The sequence below is a fragment of the Helianthus annuus genome, chromosome 15 (genome assembly GCF_002127325.2).
Source record: "Helianthus annuus cultivar XRQ/B chromosome 15, HanXRQr2.0-SUNRISE, whole genome shotgun sequence".
NCBI lineage: Eukaryota > Viridiplantae > Streptophyta > Magnoliopsida > Asterales > Asteraceae > Helianthus > Helianthus annuus.
In genome coordinates, this window is record NC_035447.2 from 107,020,309 (window position 1) to 107,040,642 (window position 20,334).

At 36.2% G+C, this 20,334-nt stretch overlaps 1 protein-coding gene and 1 long non-coding RNA gene across 13 annotated transcripts; both read left to right on the forward strand.

Annotated features, from left to right (window-relative positions):
• Positions 1-685: 685 nt before the first annotated feature.
• Positions 686-3,281, forward strand: LOC110905836. The gene is made up of 3 exons (XR_002573456.1): positions 686-819; positions 1,483-1,570; positions 3,052-3,281. It is a non-coding gene; the product is annotated as an uncharacterized LOC110905836 (long non-coding RNA).
• A 7,123-nt stretch (positions 3,282-10,404) lies between these two features.
• On the forward strand, positions 10,405-15,082 carry LOC110909240. 12 transcript variants are annotated; one of them, XR_002575285.2, is made up of 8 exons: positions 10,408-10,643; positions 10,809-11,273; positions 11,997-12,121; positions 12,249-12,392; positions 12,493-12,614; positions 12,908-13,331; positions 13,400-13,691; positions 13,774-14,733. XR_002575285.2 is itself a non-coding variant. In XM_022154278.2 (5 exons), the coding sequence occupies exons 3-5, from the start codon at positions 13,544-13,546 to the stop codon at positions 14,141-14,143; spliced, it is 399 nt and encodes a 132-aa protein (XP_022009970.1). In that variant the 5' UTR covers positions 12,136-12,614; positions 12,908-13,331; positions 13,400-13,543; the 3' UTR covers positions 14,144-14,733. The 12 variants fall into 12 exon arrangements, 1 of the variants encoding a protein (XP_022009970.1); XR_002575281.2 differs by having other exon boundaries at positions 10,409-10,643; positions 12,249-12,614; XR_002575283.2 differs by having other exon boundaries at positions 10,410-10,643; positions 12,249-12,614; positions 13,218-13,331.
• The last annotated feature ends 5,252 nt before the right edge of the window (positions 15,083-20,334 follow it).

Consider the following 20,334-nt stretch of genomic DNA (forward strand, 5'->3'; position numbering starts at 1 on the left):
AAATGACTTTTTCATTAAAGTGTAGTGCCGTTTCATTGTTCAAAGGGAGTCATTTTTTTAATTTTCTTGAAAGACTAACTTTGACTTTTGGGCCTACAAGCAAATACAACTACTACCTTCTTTTGTTTGCTTTTCCTTTCATTTAGTTAACTCAAAACAATCAACACAAGCCCAAATATCTAAATATATATATGAAAAAAAAATCCAAGATGAGAGGCCCTAAAAGTTGGTGGCCCTAAGCTAATGCCTCATTTAGCTTGCACTAAAGCCGGCACTAGTCGAAGGTTTGAAGGTGGTTGTAACACCCTGAAAACGGGTTGGTAATCAAACCACGTTAATATGTATGAACGGGTAAAATACCGTTAGTGGTAAAATTAACCCGGTGAATATTAGGATTTAAGTGAATAAAGCTAATATTAAATAAAACGCGAACAAATGCTTTTGAGGAAATAAAGTTTATAAGAGGCCCGGGTTAACGAGACTTAAAATAAACTTAGTTGTAATTTCCCGAATCCACTAAAGTTAATTAGGGATGTTTAACCTAATTAATTAAAGGAAATAATATTGAAACAACAAGTTATAGCCTTTTATGATTAAAGTTACAAACCCGAGGGACTAAAAGTGGGGAAAACCTAAAGTTTAGGTTTATTATTATCAAAACTCAAAACACACACCTAAGTGTGTGTGTAGTAGCGACCAGGAGAAGAACAAGAAAAAAAACCCTAGTTCTTCCATAAATCATCAAATTGGAAGGGGAATTGAAGCTCAAATTCAGGTCTGAAAGTATATTAATGATCACCAAATCATGAGAATCATGAGGTATGTCAAAATTTACATTTTGGTGATATTTCAAAATTGTGAAAATCATGCATGAACAAAATTTTAGTGTGGATGTTGAATGTTATAGTGGAATTGACATTAGTACAAGTCTAGGAACGAACCCTAGATGTGAATTTGGTAATTTAGTGTCATGAACTAGTGATTGAAGGATTAACCTTGTAAGTGCTAAATGGGTTTTGTAAGAAGATGAGGAACACTAGAATTATGGTTATTAATTTAGTGTTATTAGATTTTTATGAAGCAAGTCTAGGTGTTGTTATGCATACTAGACATAGGAGCTTATGAGTGATGTTTTATAATGGTTAAATAATTAACCAAGAACTTGATTTTAGATGTATAAAAATTATGCCCACAAGGTGTTTGTTAAAATGCCTAAACGAATATTGATATGTTGAAATTTTGAAAGAAACACGTAATTGGCTAATTTGACTAATTACGTGTGATACAAAATTGTAAGGGCTCTAAACATCATGTTGATTTAGACTCAATTGTGTAAATCATGTAATCAAAAGTAGTTAACTTTTGATAACTTAAACTAACAAATGATGAAGTCGAATAGTAGTTCGACATAGAAAATACGTAAGGTGGAATAGTCGTGATTATTAATGACTAATCTAACCACCTTGTAAATGGTGACGATAGTTTGACGCTTAACGAGCTAGGTGGAGGATTGGGAAAGAAGCGGGTCAAACGGATCGGGTACGCGGAAAAGAGCATAACCGGATGCAAGGTAAGTAAAGCTTACACCCTCTTTCGTAAGTTATGTATTTATTCTTAGGTTATAAATACGACAAAAGCTATATCCGAAATATGGTTCCGGCACGAAATGAAACGGGTCGGAACATATAAAATAATGATAAACCATGTTTAATGGTAAAAGGGGCGAAATGGTAATTGGTCACGAGATGACATATATAAAATGATTTTTTTTAACGGCTACCTATTAAGGTAAGCCTAAACGAATAAAAGAGTAAAACGGTGATTTAGTCACATGTAGACGGATAAGAGTTGAAATTGAAAACGACACCATATGGGATAAGCCATGTTGGGTTAGACGTGTAAGAAACCGATTTAAAAGACATAACTATATGGTGAAATATTCGAGATGAGTTAGTTAACGAAATGGTAAATAAATACCACTCGAATATAAGTGCAAAATGTTTGGTCGTTTAGACCAAACGGGTCAAATGGTAATGTTAATACCATTTGACACATAACGACTAACAAGTGCTTGTCGAGTCTAATGCTCACGGGGTAAAATGGCTTATGGAAATTTGCGTTACTATAAATTAGCAAATTATTGAAGCAAGGTATTAAATGGGTCAATATGTTGACCCGAGACAGGTACGCATAAATAGGTTTATAATTAAGAGTGAGTTTTTGGTCAACTAAATTAGTGAGTCCTTTGTAGTAAATGAGGGACTAAAAGTTGACCAAAAGCCCTTGATGGGTGAACCGGGTAAACGACCCTTAGAGGTTGTTTAGGAACTTGTTTATTGATTATGAAATCCTTAGATACATATAAAAGTAATAGATAAAAACATTTGTGGGTCGAATGCCTAAAAATGGGTCATTTGCGTAAAATGACTAGTCGAATGGTAAACAATTGGATTTTTGGGTTCCTTGTGTTAAATCCACCACAAAAATAGTTGTGGTGGAAGATAAGTAGTTAATTAGTATGGAAACGCGAGGTGCGAAAGGAAAATAGAGAGTTTGATGCTTAAATGCTTAAAAGTAAAGTAAACGGGTCGAATAATAGAAAAAGGGATTTATAGACTGTGTGCCTATAGACTGGATTTTAATACGAACAATGATGGTAAACAGGTCCGTATTTTAATTACGGACACGTAGGAAAAAGAATCACATAAAACAGAGGTCTAGATCAAAAGTTATGCACATTTTTGTGCATATTATGTTAGAAAAATGGAGCTGGGCAAATGCAACTTCAAACAAAACAACCTTCTGTTGAAATAGATCCGTCGCGCCCCGCGACGGAGATAGCATAAGTGGTCGCACCCCGCCACAGGCTGTGGCGGCCCGCGAAAGATGAGATTAAGTCTGTCGCGGCCCGCGACAGACTACAGAACTGGCAAAAAAATTATATTTTGTTTGTTTGAACTCCGGACTCGTTTAAATTCGTTATTTAACTATCAAAACTAACTTTTATGTTGGTTTTGATCATTGGTGAACATCACGAATACCCGGATGAAGATCAAGCGGCGTACAAGAACCGAACAAACGAGATTAAAGCTTCCGCACGTTGTTTCGTCGTCATTTTAAACGCCGAATCCGTATATATTAAATTGTATTATTCTCAAGTTGTAAAAGTTTTAATTTACCCGTATATTAAGCGAGTATGTAACCATAATTACATATTTATTTTCGTAAACTTTACGAAAAATCTTAATTAATAGAAAGGGTGTTACAGTGGTGGGTTTGAAGATGGAGGGTTTGCATGGCGACAAGATGATCGTCAACGGTATAAAGGTTCCGCATGTTCAATTGGCCAACCATCCCCCATGAAAATCAAATGTGGTGTGGTGAAATTAATAGAAAATGGTTGTTAAAAAGTTACAGTGTAATAAGTAGAGACGGTGAGATGAAATGATTTTAAATATAGATGGTGAAATAGTGATGTGGTGATTTTTTATTGATTTAACTGTCAAATGACTATTGAAAACAGACCCAAACATTCAAATTTGTCAGGTAACCTAACCCGTGAAAACAACTCACCATGCCTACCCGAGAGGGTGACGACGGTGTACCCAAAACGGGTAAGAACCCGATTTCACTACCCGATTGGCGCCCCCTCCTCCCTAAAATAATTTACTATAACTATTTACACAAGTAGAAATGGTGAGATGAAATGATTTTAAATATAGATGGTGAAATGGTGATGTGGCGATTTTTTTTTATTTATTTAACTGTCAAATGACCATTGAAAACACACCCAAACATTTTTAAATTTGTCGGGAAACCCGACCCGTAAAAACAACCCACCATGTGTAACACCTCAAAAATTTACGTCCTTTAATGTATTGACACGTGTCATAAGCTTGAACGTGTTAATGAATACTATAGAGGGACTAAAGTTGACAGACATAGAAAGTATGTGAATTCAAGGGTTCAAAATGTCAACATGGGATAAATATACTTTACAGTAACCCTGCATGATGCTCATACCTTCAAACGAATGAATCATGGATCATACGGAACGAAATGTGGAAGAAAGTGAGAGATTACAAACTACAGGGGTTAAATGTGTCAACATGTTTAAGTTATACCTCTGAGTGACCCTTTAGCAAACCCGAGGCTTTGTAACGGTAAATTATGCTCGCTGGAATGCACGGTATAAATTTCATAAAGTTTCGTTATAAAATGAGAAAGTTATGATCAAATTCGTACATGAGGGGTTAAAAGCGTCAACATTGAAAGTTATGACTTTTCGGGTAGTAACAAAGTAACCGAGGACTTAACAAAGTGGGTAAAAGTCACGAGGCCCTTATACGTAAATAAGAAAGGCCCAAAATGCAAAGTTACCCCTTCGAAACGCCTAGAGCGAGCTGCAATAATGTAAAAGATTTGAAAAATCTTACAGCAGGTCTCAGGCGGGCCGCGTAAGAGTTACCATGAGTTTACGCGGGTCGCGTCTGATACTACAAGATTTGAATCTGTTAGGGTGATTCAGGCGGGCCGCGTAAAGGTTAGAAGGACTTTACGCGGGCCGCGTCAGCCTCTTAGATGCAGAAAATGCGAACAGCAGCACTGTTTGGTGTTTTAACCGACTTTAAACCATTATTGTGCAGTATGGGCGACCCCTAAATGACTCCTAGGCCTCAGGGGCACTTGTTGATGATCTGAGTACACTAGTAGACCTAGTTGTCATGATCTTATGCATCAAGAACCACTATATAAGGCCCTTGTGTTGCAACATTGTGAACACACCTCATTTCTGCATTTCTGATCATCCCTGGAGCTCAAGAGTCTTCTCTAAGCATCTCTAGTCGTTCATTAGACTTCAGTAATTATGCTTAACCTTTCTTAGTTAAGTTTAGCTTAAAAGTCAAACCGTCGTAATTAACGGTTGACTTAACGATTAATCACAAATGGTCCAGTGATTAGTCGAATCAACGGTAGTTATATGTTGGTAATTATGTGGGCATTAAACCCTAAAAAGGGCACCCTCTGATTCCCACTCTAACTAGTTCAAATGTCGGGTCAAAGTTGATTAGAAAAAGTCAACAGAATGCTAATTTTTGATTTAACGCATAATTAACAATGTAGATGGCATGTAACCTGTTTTATCACTCATATAACTTGATAACAAGTATAAGAACTGGTCTAAGCTTGTTTGATCCGACCATTTTTCTGTTTTGACCCGGTTCGGAACCGAAAGTCGCAAAACTTTGACTTTTGCTTTGACTTCAGTTCTGACCCGATTTAGTATGACTTAGAAATGCCTTAGGACTCCCTTAGGACCAGGTTACATGATGGTATAACCCTCTGTGGCTGGTTCGTTGTTTGTCCGAGTCATTTGCACCTTTCCGTTAAATGCTTAAATGTTGACCATAATGCCCTTTTGACCTTAAAACGAGAATTTTAGATATGTGAAAGAACAATAACCTTAGTTACTGATTTCTAAACATGTCCCTAAAATTTCATGTCGATTAGAGGTCTAGAATAGGAGTTATGCTAAATAGCGCAATTAAGAAAACTTTTGTTAATTAAACGGCGCACTTAGCATAAAGCCCATCTAAGCCCAAATTTCGACACCAAACCTTTTTCACACTGATGTAATATAATATTTTGAGATTTTTAAAGATTTTTAATTATTTTTAACCTGCTCATAACCTAAGGTTATGACCTTGATTCGGTAAATGCCGAATATACCCTTTTCGGACATAAAACGAGTTCTACATAGTATTTTGACGCCAATCCAATTGCTACTGATTTTAAATTATAAATAAAGTATTTTGAACTATATAACCTGATCAGAAAACTCTGATTTCCTGTATAACCCGGAAATCGCTTGAAAACGACTTTATACGCGTATTAAACGCATAGTTTGGGTTTAAAACCATTTTGTCACCTAAGGCTTATTACCTACTGGTATAACTTGTTAAAGTAAGTTATTTTACTGATTTATTCAGACCCGAATCACAGGAGTGAAATTAATCACTTTTTAAAATCTCTAAAATGACCAAAATACCCCTACGGGGCGTATATTGGGATTAAACTCGTTATGGGCATAATGGAATGGTATCCTACTGATATCACAACATATTTAGAGCATATTGACTTAGGAAACCTATATGAGACTCTTACGGTTACCCGTTACGCCATTTACGCGTTCGGTTCGGTTTATGTAACTAGTTTACATAAATTAGCCGAAACGGGTAAAACCTTGTCGTTTTTATCTCAAAATCCAGAATATGGTTGGATTACCCATATTATACAAGTCTTCAAACTTTTCGGGTCTAAATCACATTCTATTCCGGTCTTCGCTTATTCGTGCGTTCGAACCGTATCTTTCGTTAAAACTAACCGGTCTAAGTTTAAGCTTAATTAAAGACCCGTTAGGATTCTAATAGGTTATTATAAACCTTCGTTCCAGAATAGGAGACCCGGTAAAAGCTACTTGCAATTGCTGATTGTGAAATATACTTTGCAAAGGTAAATACTTTTAACTTATTTCCCTATACGGGCTTGGGGTACGGTATATAAAATACCGCTTGGTCCAGCATTGAATCTTTAATCGAATAGAGGTTAAATTATTGATATGCTCTGTTTTGAAATGTTTTGTTTGCTTAAAGCCTTTGGGGGGTTAATGACCATGTCCCGGATATCCTTGGCATCATCTTACAAGATGGCCACGACCTGAGCACGGGGTGTAGGCGTACACCCGTCAGTGCATAAATGAATAAATAATGTGGTGTGTCTATTGATCTTTAACCCGGTCTACGGATCGGGCTACTGAATGCAGAAGAAACATGTAATTCGTTTACAAGTATTATATTCAAATAATTATCCCATATTATAAAAGTTTGTGCCACGTGCATTCAAATCAATTTTATTAAACCTTTTTCAAAAGTGTCGGTTGAATGTATTTACCAGTGTAAACTGACGTATTTTTCCCATAAAAGTTAAGTGCAGGTACTATGCAAACTAGGCTGACTTTCTCCTAGCGTCCACAATAAGTCTCGCAAGCTTGGATGTCAACTGTTGAACAATATTTCCTATTTATTTTTTATCCCCCTGTGGATTGTTTTCAACTGTTTGTAATACATGATATTACAATAACATTCGGTTGAAATATATCTATCTTTTGCTTCCGCCGTGCATTTAAATATTGTGTTGTTTGACTGTAACGTTACCAACTACGTCACGATAATCCCCCACCGGTGAAACGTGTGAATATCGGGGTGTGACACCATGCCTACCCGAGAGGGTGACCATGGTGTACCCAAAACGGATAAGAAACCGAGTTTAATACCCAATTGGCGTCCCCTCCTCCCTAAAATATTTTAGTATGAATATTTACTAGGCGTGATCGGCATAGAACCAATTTTAAGTAAAAATTTATGAAAACCAGATAATACATTATGCATATTATTTGTCTGTAGTTTTTTGCAAATACAATGAACGTTAGAAAGAGAGTGATATATAAGTTAGCATATATCATGTAATATAATTATAATTTAAATTGCCTTTCAAAAAAGTATATACTTTAAACAAAAAGGTTAGGTGTTTATACAATTACTAGATTAGAACCCTGTGTATTACACAGGTTGAATAAATGTAATTTTGTATACTAAATTAAAACAATTATTCTTTAAAAATGTCGTTTATTACACGGGTTGAACAAATGTAATTTTAATATTAAATAGTAAAAAATTATATGTCTAAGAACCTCATGTATTGTACTAAATAAATGTAATTTTATATACCAAATAATAAAAACCCGTGTATTGTACGGGTTGAATAAAAGTAATTATATATACTAAATAATAAAAAAAGTTATATATTTAAAAACACTGTGTATTACACGGGTTAAATAAATGTAATTTTGTAACCTTGTATATTACACGGGTTGGATAAATGTAATTTTATAAACTAAATAATAAAAAAATATATCTTTATAAACCCCGTGTATTATACGGGTTGAATAAATCTAATTATATATACTAAATCATCATCATCATACTCAGTAAATCCCACAAATAGCAAAGCTAAGGTAGGGTCTGAGGAGAGTAAGATGTAGAGGCTGCTTTCAATAAGACCCCCGACTCGATAGTAGTTTTGCATCAAGCTTTGGACATAAGGCACATAACACTTAGCAATCGGGACAAAGACCGATTAGTGCATGTTCCCTTTTGTCTTTCTGCTATCAACGCCACCACATGATGATGATGCAAGATTAACCTTCCGCCGCTTTTAACGTTATGTTCACAAATTTAGTGAAATAACGTGAAAATTAGTGCAATTTCACTTTTGCCCTCCGAGCGTCCACACATATATACATTATTAAAAGTTAGGTTAGATTATATATGAAATTAAGTGTAAAACAAAAAGTCTTTATAAATTTCACGTAGAATTAAGTGGAATCTTTTATTAAAAGCAGATTAGATTATATATGGGCTTATACGTGTGAGTAACTGTGATTATTGAATGGTTGAATTTTGAGGGTTTTGAAATGTGAATTTGATTATGATAGATTATATTTTAGTTAGTTTTAAAACTTCTAGAATGATCGAATCAAATAAAAGGATTATGATTTCCTAGAAACAAAAATAACTGAGTTTTTTTTTTCTGATCATTTTGAACATGAGCAAATAGAACGATAGCATCTTAACAAAAAAAAAATAATTACAAATGTGAAACCCAATAATCTTACTTCTGTCTCATTTGAACGGAAAAGGTAAGTACAAACTAAATTTAAAAAAAAATGCAATATGAAAATAAGAGATAGAATAATTGATATTTTTTTTATAAAATATGAGATAAGGGTAAACTAAATAAAAAAGTGTCAATTTGGTAAATAATAATATTAAGTATGAAAATGTAGGAAATTACAAATGTATACATCTTCAATGAATAATACGTTTTCAAAATCAGGTTTCTTTTATTATATAATATAAATAGATTAAGAGTGAAAGAAGAAAAAGGATAATTAAAAAAAATCTTAATAGTTATTCAATAAAAAAAAGCATAAAGTTGTTAGGCTTAATTAACTCACAATGTCAAATGATTAATCAGTTTTCCATATACATGTACTAAACTAATTTCTTTGATCAGGTTATGTGAATACCAGTTTACTAAAGGGTCAATATTATTATTATTCCATATATTAATAAGCAACTTATACATGCATTATCACTTGTACCTTTGGCTTAGGGAGTGATTCAAAAAAAAAAAAAAAAACTTGATTTTTCCACTTCTAACCCAAACATTTCATACTTTACATTTTAACCCCTTTTCATTTTTTTTACTTTTAACCTAAGTTTTCCATCTTTTATAATTTAACACAACACTTTATTATCTACAACTTTCGTACCCCATACTATTTATCTTTTGCGTCGTTCTAAATTTTGCGAGTTAACATGTTGTAGCGTGCATGTGAGGTTCAACGTTTTTGCTCTTTTTTTTCATATTTGACTGACCCGTCGCAACGCGTCCATTTTCCCCTTTTGAAAAGTTCGCCGCAACGGGTGGGTCGTAGATCGACTAAGTTATTATTTTCTACGTTTTACGTTTCTGGTTAATTTCTTCGTATTGAGACACTATAACGGGTGTGTGTGGTTCAACGATTTTAGTCTGTTTTTCGTTCAGTGTAATTTTTACCATTTTATCTATTTTATTTTTACGATGTTGAGAGTCAATGTGGTTGTGGCATTGGTGCTACTTGGCACGATTTTACGAACGTTTTTAACCTATTAAATTTTTTACTAATTTTTTGCTTCGGTTTACCCCTGTACTTCCTTTACTTTAAAATTATATTTTACGTGCATATTTTATGTACGGGTATGTGTAAATATGATTTCTTCTACATTCCGACGTAAACTTTTTTATAGGCGAGTCAGGTCAAATATAATACGTTTTCGTTTAAAGAAACCATTTTTACGTGCATATTTCTAGGTACGTTTTCGTATAAAGTTATGATTGTTCGATATGAATTCCATTTACTTTACGTTTGACCCAATCACAATGCTTATACAGGTTACACCGAGTTTAACTGGACACGTCGAAATGTGTGTTTTCATATGATTAATGTATCATATAGCGTCTGGACTAATCAATTCAATGTTTACGATGTACCCGCGCCGCAACGCGGGCGGGTCTTAACCCTAGTTTAAACATAAATTACAAAAACGGAATCATCAAATGGATAAAGAAATATCTTTTATCTCTAGCTATTATATATTATAATTTTGCAACATGTTATGGCATATTGGTGTGGTACCGTTTGCATTATGGGTGTTATTTGCATATGTTTGTTGAACTTTAGGTTGTATAGTTTGTAAATTGGTTCTAGACTGCCGCGTGTAACATATACGTGTTCTTTTCTCTGCCATACCACTTTGTTCGTATACTGTACAACTATACAAGCAGCAATGTCTCTCCCCCTCTCTCTCTCTCTCCGTCTAGGCGGTGTTGGTGGTGCGCGGTGGTGAATGGCAAGATTTGTGGAGCTGCTGTCTGGAACTTCCTTCTTCGCTGACGTCTGTGCCTGGAACTTCCTTCTTCGCCGGCGTCTGTGTAACAGGAACCCTAAATCGACTGTTCCTCGTAAAACTTCTTCTTATGTGAGTGTCGCATCTATTATCGCCGCATACACGGCTTTCTCCTCCTACCATTATAATTCCTCCTTGCAAGTACATTAACTTTGCCCAATCGATTCTTATTAAGGGTTCTTATGCTCGATGCTTAGTTTGGTAAAGATGAATGTAGCTATTGATGTTGTTTTGTAGGAATTGAGAGGGAGAAAGTTTGGGGAAACTGTTGACAGGAGATATTTGTTTTTTGCTCCCTTGCTGCCACATTTGTTTTCACTTTACACTGAGAAAATATATAGTGAGAAACTGAGAGAAAGAAATAGAGAAGACTAGAGAGATGGGGCGTCAGCTGCTTTCCGTTGACAGGAGATATTTGCTTTTTCCTCCACGTCTGCAACATCTTCTTATCGTCATAGGTCTCACACGGTTAACAGCAAAGCAACGGAGCAACAAAGGTATTGGTGGTTCCCGGTGGTCAACAGTCGCACCTTTGGGTGACGGCTAGGGTTCCGGACAGGGGTTCGTTTATTCGGCAATCGTGGTCAGTTTAGAGACATACGACACATATGTTAGTTTAACTCACACATATTGGTGATTGGTGGTGGCGGCTCTTCTCTGGTTTTGCCCCGGTGCTCTGCCATCTTTTCTACCTGTAGTCTGGTATGTATTCTTAACTCTGCTATACTCATTTTTTATTTCGTGCATTCTTGCTTATCTGTTCTATTTAGGTTTACAGTGCTCTGATTTAGGACATCCTATTTAGGAGGCCATTATTGATTGATCATTCGATTTAATTTTATAAACTTTTAATTTTTTCAAGTTTTTGACTTTTAAGAAATTTCACGCTCAAAAGATCTTAATTTCAGCAAGATATTAATTCAAGAAAGAAGGGTGAACGAACTTGGTTGGCTGATCAAGCGAGTAATTATGTTTGCGTGTGTGTGTTTTTTTTTCTCGGTTTAGTGTTTTGGGGTTGTTAGAACCCACCCTTCTTGATTACTTAATGGTTCCTAACTACCCAGCCACACAAACACAAAGAAAAGGACAACAATTTTTCAGTAAAAACATATATAAAGTTTGAATTTTTTCAAGGTTCATGTAGAGATATGTTGATTTTCGTTTCAAAAATCATATAATTTAATAACGAAATATCAAAACCAAACGGTAAAATTAAGATCTATACAAAACTGATTATACTTCTTTTTGTACATTTTTATTAAGATCATCAACTTTGTACACATTTTTTCAACCATTTAACTTTATATACTTTTTTTAAAACTCATCATTTGACATTTTTATTACAATTAGTTACATGTGTAATCTTTTACCTAAAAGTAGTTATATTTCATTTCATGCTTCTGTTTGTTTCATCATGGCTGGTAGATATGCAATTCAGGCCTAGCATTCTTTCAAGACTAGACCCCCAGACCTAGATCACACAAATTCTATGAAAGGGGCTTCTAACAAACAACGACAAGACAAGAAGCAACTCTAAGCCTTGGTGTTAGGTAACCTTGATTAACGCTGTATAAATCACATACTTTAATATGTTAAATGTTTCACTGCATTAGAGCTTTGAAGTCTGATCACTTAGGCTGCTTATTATGAACATTTTCAATATGTGGTGTTTGACAGAGAGAGCCCAGCACCGGGCAAGGTTAGGGAAGCACATAGAAGGGTAATGGTTGCAAACCATCCGGATGCCGGAGGCAACCATTACTTAGCTTCATATATCAATGAAGCCAAAGATGTAATGCTTGGAAAGACGAAGAACAGTGGGTCTGCATTCTGATCCAATTACTGTTTTAATCTGTTTCTGATGACAAACAGTCCAAATGGTAATATATACCCAACTCTTAGTTTGAGTGTTAATTTATAGAAGAACGCGATGGAAATGTGAACACTGGATTGACCGCATAAACAATTTTAAAGCATCTCAAGCAGAAACAGTATGTGATTGAAACGGGTCAGCTCTATGTTTAACGTTGCTGCGTATGTCAGGTAATCTAGATTCGAAGCTGTAAGCCTGTAATAATTAAATAATTAGTTGTTTAAGTATAATACCAAACACCTAATGCATGATCTTAACTACAGAGCGAGCTAAATTGAAGACATATTTAAGATATTTTAGCACTAACATAGTAAACATGTACTGCTTTACATGTATCTGATCCTAACACAAATGATATAAATGAGTGAACGTTTGATGAATATGTTTTAATTTTATTAGAAAGTGTGAATTTGTTTGATCAGTTAGTGAAGTTAGTGATAAAGTTAGTTGGTGTTGAAATCAGGTTAAGTTGGTAGGGATGCTGATGAACAAGTCTTAGACGGTTGTTGATGTTTCTTTTGTGCTTGATGATGGTGCCGGTCGCATTGACCGCAACAGATGATATGGAAGTTGTTTTGTGTTTATGTTTCTTTTCAGTTATGTGGTTTTAGAATATGATGGTGTATCTGTGATGTTTTAGGGTTCATACGGTGGTTGACATGAAGGAGATGGAAGCGATATTTTATTTTTTTTATTTCTTTGGTGATTTGTGAATTTGCAGTCTGATTTGAATCTTATAGCATTGTTCGTCTTTGTTCTTTTTAAAATTTAAGGAAGCAATGTATGTTGAGAGTTCATGGACAACTGAAATGCTTTCAGAGGAAGAAGTAGTTAGTGGGCATAACAAGTATCTTAGAATGTTTTTGATATGCGCGCCAAGTTCATGGGTACTTTTTTACTTGATAAAAAGAAAAATATAAGATTGTGTGTTAAAGATTCTAACTGTGTTATGCAGGATATAAAGAATGAAAAAGAAAGAGAAGTGAGAATCCTGACTCCATGGATGAAGATGAAGACGAAGACAAGGTGGCCGTGATCAAGGCTGCCCACTTCGAGGAATCCATGAAGTAAAGAAACAGAACCAGTAGCTGTAAACTTAATGAGGCGGCTCATGGATCGTGTTGCTGAAGCCGTGTATGCAGATATGGATGTTTTAAAAGGTCTGAAGCAATTGTCTGAACATCTTAAGGCATCTGATACATCGCCAGATGAAACGTTGCTACCAGAACAAGCTAATCTTTTATTAGGTAACACTTTCAGTTAAATGATTTCTGGGTTGTCATGTTTAGCATTATGTGGCAGTATCTTATGTGATCTATGTGATAACAGAGAAGCTGGATGTACAAATGGACATTAATGATGATGAGAGTCTCCGACGTCGGCATTTGCTGAGACATTGCAGCAATCTGGAGGATTTGGGGCTGAGTTTCGCGTCGTTGAAGCAACATCCGGGGCAGCAGCCGGTGCTGGTGGTTTTGACCTGTTTGCTGCTTCTACAGGTGATTTTTCGACTAAAATCCAGCCAAAAATGAGTAAACAAATCCCCTAATTATATGTTCATTTTGGTTGATCCTTCCCTGAGGAAACCATGTTATTATTTTGGTGTTTGTTGGGAAAGTTGGAGAAGTGGCTAGGTAGTTGTAAAGTGGGAAAATGGCTACAAGTTTTAGTGAGGAGTTCGAGGTTTGCAGATCGTTAGAAGGAATGTCAAATGAACAACAGTCTGGTTCTATTCCCATGGTCAAGCTGGTGTATGAGGTCGACCGGAGGCGGCGACGAAAACAGGAACTAGGGTTCCGGCCGGTTACCATATCCCACAGCCGATGCCGATCTGGCTTCAAGACTATGTCCCCGGCGAAATGCAACGGCCGCGCAGCTAGGATTCCGCCGCAAACACAACCGCGACGGAAATTGTGGTTGATCTTCTGCGACATTGGAAGCCGATCCAGCCAAACCAGGTATGTATTTTGACGAACGAGGTTAGACTTGACATCCATTGCTCTATTTCTTTGGATGAGTGTAGCTTATTGGGTCGATTTGATGTATGTCGGTGGTTGATGTGGTGTTCTCCGGCGACGCTCATTGGTGACTTGAAAATGGTGTGGCAATCCAAGCATGCAGTCATAGAAGCTGTTGTTTCATTAGTTTATTTTTATTTTTTTAATCAAAGAGCAGAAAATCGATCACTTATAGAAGTAACGATGTAAGATATATGCATAAACTTGACACACCCTGTTTCAATCCGAATTGTAAATCCATATGCTATATCCAATGTTCTTATTCGCATAATATTAAGTTATAATATGCTTATTGATTATTTTGTGCCTTTGCAACTGAAATGAAGCAAAAACTGTTAGTTATATGTGGATCTAATAACTATATGTTATTTGCAGAAGCAAAAATGCAATGAAGAAGTTGTTTGGTAGACTATGATTCGGATGCAGGCTTCAGCTATTCATATTTATACAATGATTAGACTCGATGTTTATATTTAAGTTTTTCTATTTCTGTTGCTCCAGCAAGTGCCGATGCCGTAACAAATCAAAAGAATACCGAACACCGAACAGCCTTTTTGGCTTCTATGATATGTGTGTGAACCTGGCCGCAACGCGGCGGGTGTTACATCTAGTTACAATTATATATGTCGTTAGATCCTAAAATTTGACGAAATTTATTTAAGTTACAATAAAAAAATGTAATTTAATAATCGATATTTTTTTTTCATAAAATATGAGATAAGGATAAAGTAAATAAAAAAGTGTCAATTTGGTAAATAATAATATTAAGTATGAAAAGGTAGGAAATTACAAGTGTAGACATCTTCAATGAATGACGCGTGTCCAAAATCAGGTTTCTTTTATTATATAGTATAGAAGATTATAGTTGATTCACTTAACACCGGTTTTATATTTAGCGATATGTAACAGATATATTTGATTCTATTTTTATTGTACAAACAAACCTATAAAGAATAAGTTATGTTATTTTTACAAATTGATTTAGTATTAAATTTTAAACGATTTGGAAAAAAAAACCTTATACTGACATTGGCTTATGTCTTTATTAAGTGAACCTCATAATTTGACATAAAATATATATTATGGAAACTAGATGAGCGAGTGAGAGAAATCTAGGTTAAAACACATCAATTATGGCATGACCAGTGGCGGAACTAGACCTTCAACTCAGGGGTATCCCAAAACTTTTTAGGGGTGTCCTCGTACTTGTTCAGGGGTGTCCTGTGTATAAACTTGAGCCGTAGCCCGGGCTACGCCCGTTTACACTACAGGTCCGCCCCTGGGCATGACCATTGACCAATGGTATTCTAGAATCTGAATGAGCGAGTGAATGACCCGCGACCTATTGTATTCAACTATGGCACGCCCAACGTCTTTCGTTTAATTTAGTTAATCTTCATGAACAATTAAGATGGTATTTAGCTGCAACCCAGGTAAGAACAACTGCCATTTCATGGTGTAAATTAAACCGGATCGATTTCTCACATTAGGGTACAATATTATTGTTTTTGGTAATTTAGACAGTTGGTGCTTGTTGATTGTAGCTACTATTTTAGACTTGTAGTTACCTTTTTTTATAGTTTTATAATTCATATGTAAAGGTTATGTGGAATAAGTAACAATTTTAGTTTTTAATTATGGAAGAGTAAATTATTGTTTTGGTCATTGTAATTTAGCCAGTTTAACTATTTCAGCCCTAAAAAAAATCTTTTAACATATCAGACTTCGAGGTTGCATTTTATAACGGTTTTGGCCCCTGACACTAACTTTGTTACTTTTTTGCAGTCTGTCGTTTTTAAAAGTAACCAAGTTAGTGTCAGGGACCAAAACCATTATAAAATGCAACCTCGGGGTCTGGTATGTTAAAAGATTCCTTTTTGGACTGAAATGGTTAAACTGGTTAAACTGGTTAAACCACATGGCCAAAACAGTAATTTACTAATTATGGAACTACGATATGATTATAGAATTCGTTAATTTTGGCAGCAGAGTAGGGGCATATGGATGATTAGGGCCTTGTTAGTTGGGCTAGAAGAGAGGTTTGGGCCTTACAAAAATGCAGTGGGGGGCCTGTTGGCTTAACTTTTAAGAAAATAATGCAAGCCCAATAGACATAATCTAGATATTATCGGTATATCGTAAAATTCGATTTCACATTTTTTATTTGTAAATAGACTTGTTACTTTAATATTTTAGTTATTAAATATAACTAGGATTTTGACCCGTCGCGCGTTGCGGCGGCGTCGAAAGTTAAAATAACTATAAAAACATATTTATATTTACACCGTATAATTGACCTGGCTTGTTTTCGAAAAAAAATAGGTCGCCATCGAATGAAAAAAGTGTTATATTTAACCCACTCGCTTTCGAACACAGTTTACGAACGTACAAAAAATAAGTATAAAAACATATTATGTTTGACCAAACTCGTTTCAAGAAAAAGTTTACGTCAAAACGTGAGACGTTTACATTGAAACATTTAAACCGACGGGTACGTCAAAACTGGCATACGCCACTCGTTAATGTGACAACCCAAACTTTCAAGGTCATTGTCTCTTGGTCACGCGATCATGTTTTATTATTATTATTTCTTTTTCGCGTATACACTTGCTAAATGTAAAACGTGATGGAATATGTTTACGTGTGTTTGACTGGTTAGCTACAGACGTGTGTTTGACTGGTTAGCTACAAGGAACCGTTATACGTTTTATATTTGTAGTTCAGTAATACGTTTTACATAATACGTTTTATATGTGTAGTTTGGTAATTTAAGAAACTAACTAATTGGGTCGCGGGATTACTCGACACGCGTGGGCCGTGAGTTACTTAACACACTTGGGCCGAGACCATACCTCACATCACTCTCCTTGGCCCACACCACTCTAAGCCCAAACCGAGCCCACATGCACAACATAGGATATACGAATTGCTTGCGGATGATTACCCATAATTTTCTAAACACATACGAAACCAAAACCCTAGCCCTAGCCTCTCTTCTCTTGGGTCGGCGACAACCTTCCATTGTCGAAGCCTTCCTCTTGAAACATCATTCCTTCTAGCCTAGAAATCGGTATGTGAGTTACTATTTTGGATGGTTTCGACGCAGTAGTCAGTATGGATTGGTTATCCAGATATCGCGTAGATACGCACGGTGAGGAGAAAATCTTGCGTATCCCTCTTCCTAGTGGAGAATCGTCGTCTGACCTAGGGAGTCATAGTGGTGTAAAGGTTGGCATCATTTCAGCAATGAAGGCCCAGACGTATCTACAGAAGGATTACCCCGCTATGTTAGCACTCGTTACTGATGTTAAGGCTAAGGAAAAGAGGATCGAGGATCCACCAATTGTTCGTGATTTCTCCCTATGTGCTACTGGAAGGACTAACAGGTTTACCTTCACATCGTCAGGTGGAATATAGATCGGTACCATGTCAGAAGCAGCCCTTATTACTAGTTCTCCTTACTGCCTCACATCAGGAAGGTTGCAGGAACCGCCTAATCAACTTCAGGAACTGTTGGACAGGAGTTTTATCGGACCTAGATTTTCCCCTTAGGGAGCCTTAGTTATATCTGTGAAGATAAGCCTTTTCGTATATGTACTGGCTATCGAGAACTCAGTACAGTGACAGTCAAGAACTCTTCGCCTCGACCATGTATTGACAACCTGTTGACCAGTTGCAAGAGTTGCTCCTATTTGAGGATTAATTAACGAATGAATTATCAGCAGATGGAAGGCCAGGGGGAATGCTCTTAGGATGGCATATCGAACTTAATATGGCCATTGTGACTTTGTACACCATGATCATTGAGTCGATCATCACACCAGCAGTTTTATGGACCACGAGAATTGACCGTGTTTGTTGATGCCGCTTTGAGTCATTACCAGGAGAAAGGAACAACATGGGCGGCATATGTCACACCCCGATTTCCACGTGTCTCACCGGTGGGCCCGGTGGGGGATTACCGTGACGATGTTGGCAACAATATAGTCAAACCACACAATTATATAATGCACAGCGGAAGCATAAGATAAATATATATATTTCAACCTCTGGTGATATTATCAACGTATTACAGAAGTTGAATATCCACAGTGGATCGTAAATAAAGGTAAAGTATTGTTCCATTAGATACTGCAATCAAGCTTGCGAGGCTTATCCCGACGCTAGGGAGCTAATACCAGCCAATTACGTTTAGGTACCTGCACTTAATCTTTTTGGGGAAAATACGTCAGTTTACACTGGTAAATACATTCAACTGACACGTTTAAAAATGTTTATTAAAATTGATTTGAATGCACAAGGCACAAACTTTTTTATAACTTGGGAAAATTCATAATGATCTTGTGAACGTTTTACATGTTCTTTTATGCGTTCAGTAGCCCGGGTCGTGCCGGGTTAAAGATTTATAGACACACCACGTTTGCGTAAAACCGTAGTATGAAAACCAACGGCTACGTCTTTTAGTTTTAATGTCGACACTTTATACCGGGTGTACGCCTACACCGGGATGTCGATGGTCGTGGCCATTTCGTAAAATGATGCCAAGGATATCCGGGACAACGGTCATTAAACCCCCCAAAGGCTTATAAGCAACAAAACTGTTTAAATGAGCCAATCATATTTAATCAATTAACCACCTTAGCGATGGAAGTATATAATGCTCAATCAAGCGGTATTAATATACCGTAACCCAAGCCCATATAGGGGAAATAAGTCAAAAGTATTTACCTTTGCAAGTATTAATCCTTAATTTAGATCAAGTCACCGATAGCTTTTACTGGGGCTCCTAATCTGGAACGAAGGTTTTAATTAACCTCTTAGAATCCTAACGGGTCGTTATAATGGCCGTAGCCTAGACCGGTTGGTTCCGATATATAGATTATGGTTAATTCGCACGAAAAGGCGAAAACCGAGAATGGAGTATGATTTGGACCCAACAAGTTCAGAGACTTGTTTTATATGGGTTAATGGTTCACACTCTGGATTTTGGGGTTCAAATAATATAATTTGACCCGTATCGGCTATCGCACGAAAACTAGTTCCGTGAGCCGTACCGTGTGCGCAAATAGGCGAAACGGTTAACCATAAGTGTCCTACGCTTATTTCCTAAGTCAATATGCCTTAAAAGTATTTTGGTATCAGTAGGATACCTTCCGTAATGCCCGTAACGAGTTTAAGTTAATATTATGCCCCGTAGGGGCTTTTCGGTCATTTTAAAGACTTTAAAAGGACTTTTCGAGTTCTACAGGAAATCTGAGTTTCCCGAACAGTTTATAAAGCTTAAAATATTTTATTTATTATTTAAAACCAGTGGCAATTGGAATCGGGTCAAAAGACCTTGTAGAACTCCCGTTTTGGCCAAAAAGGGCATATTCGGTATTAACCGAACCGTAGCCATAACCGCAGGTTATGAGCAAGGTAAAAATTATTAAAAATCTTTAAAATTCCCAAAATATTATTTTACCACAGTGGGTAAAAGTTTTGGTGACGAAAACTTGGGTTAAATGGGCGTTATGCTAATTTCGCCGTTAATTACAAAACTTTCTTAAAAGTGCGCCTTTTAGCATAACTCTCATTCTAGACCTTGGATTGACGTGAAACTTTAAGGACATGCTTATAATTTAACAAGCAAGGTTTTGGTCCGTTCACGTGTCCGAAATACTCGTTTAAATTTTAAAAGGTCGTTACGGTCTACTTTTAGGCGAGTGACGGAAATATGTAAAAGACTCGGATAACTCATGAACCGACCACAGAGGCTTATACCAATATGTGACCTGGTCCTAAGAGAGTCCTAAGGTATATTTATACCTCACTAAAACGGGTCAGAACTGAAGTCAAAGCAAAAGTCAAACTTTTGCGACATTCGGCTCCG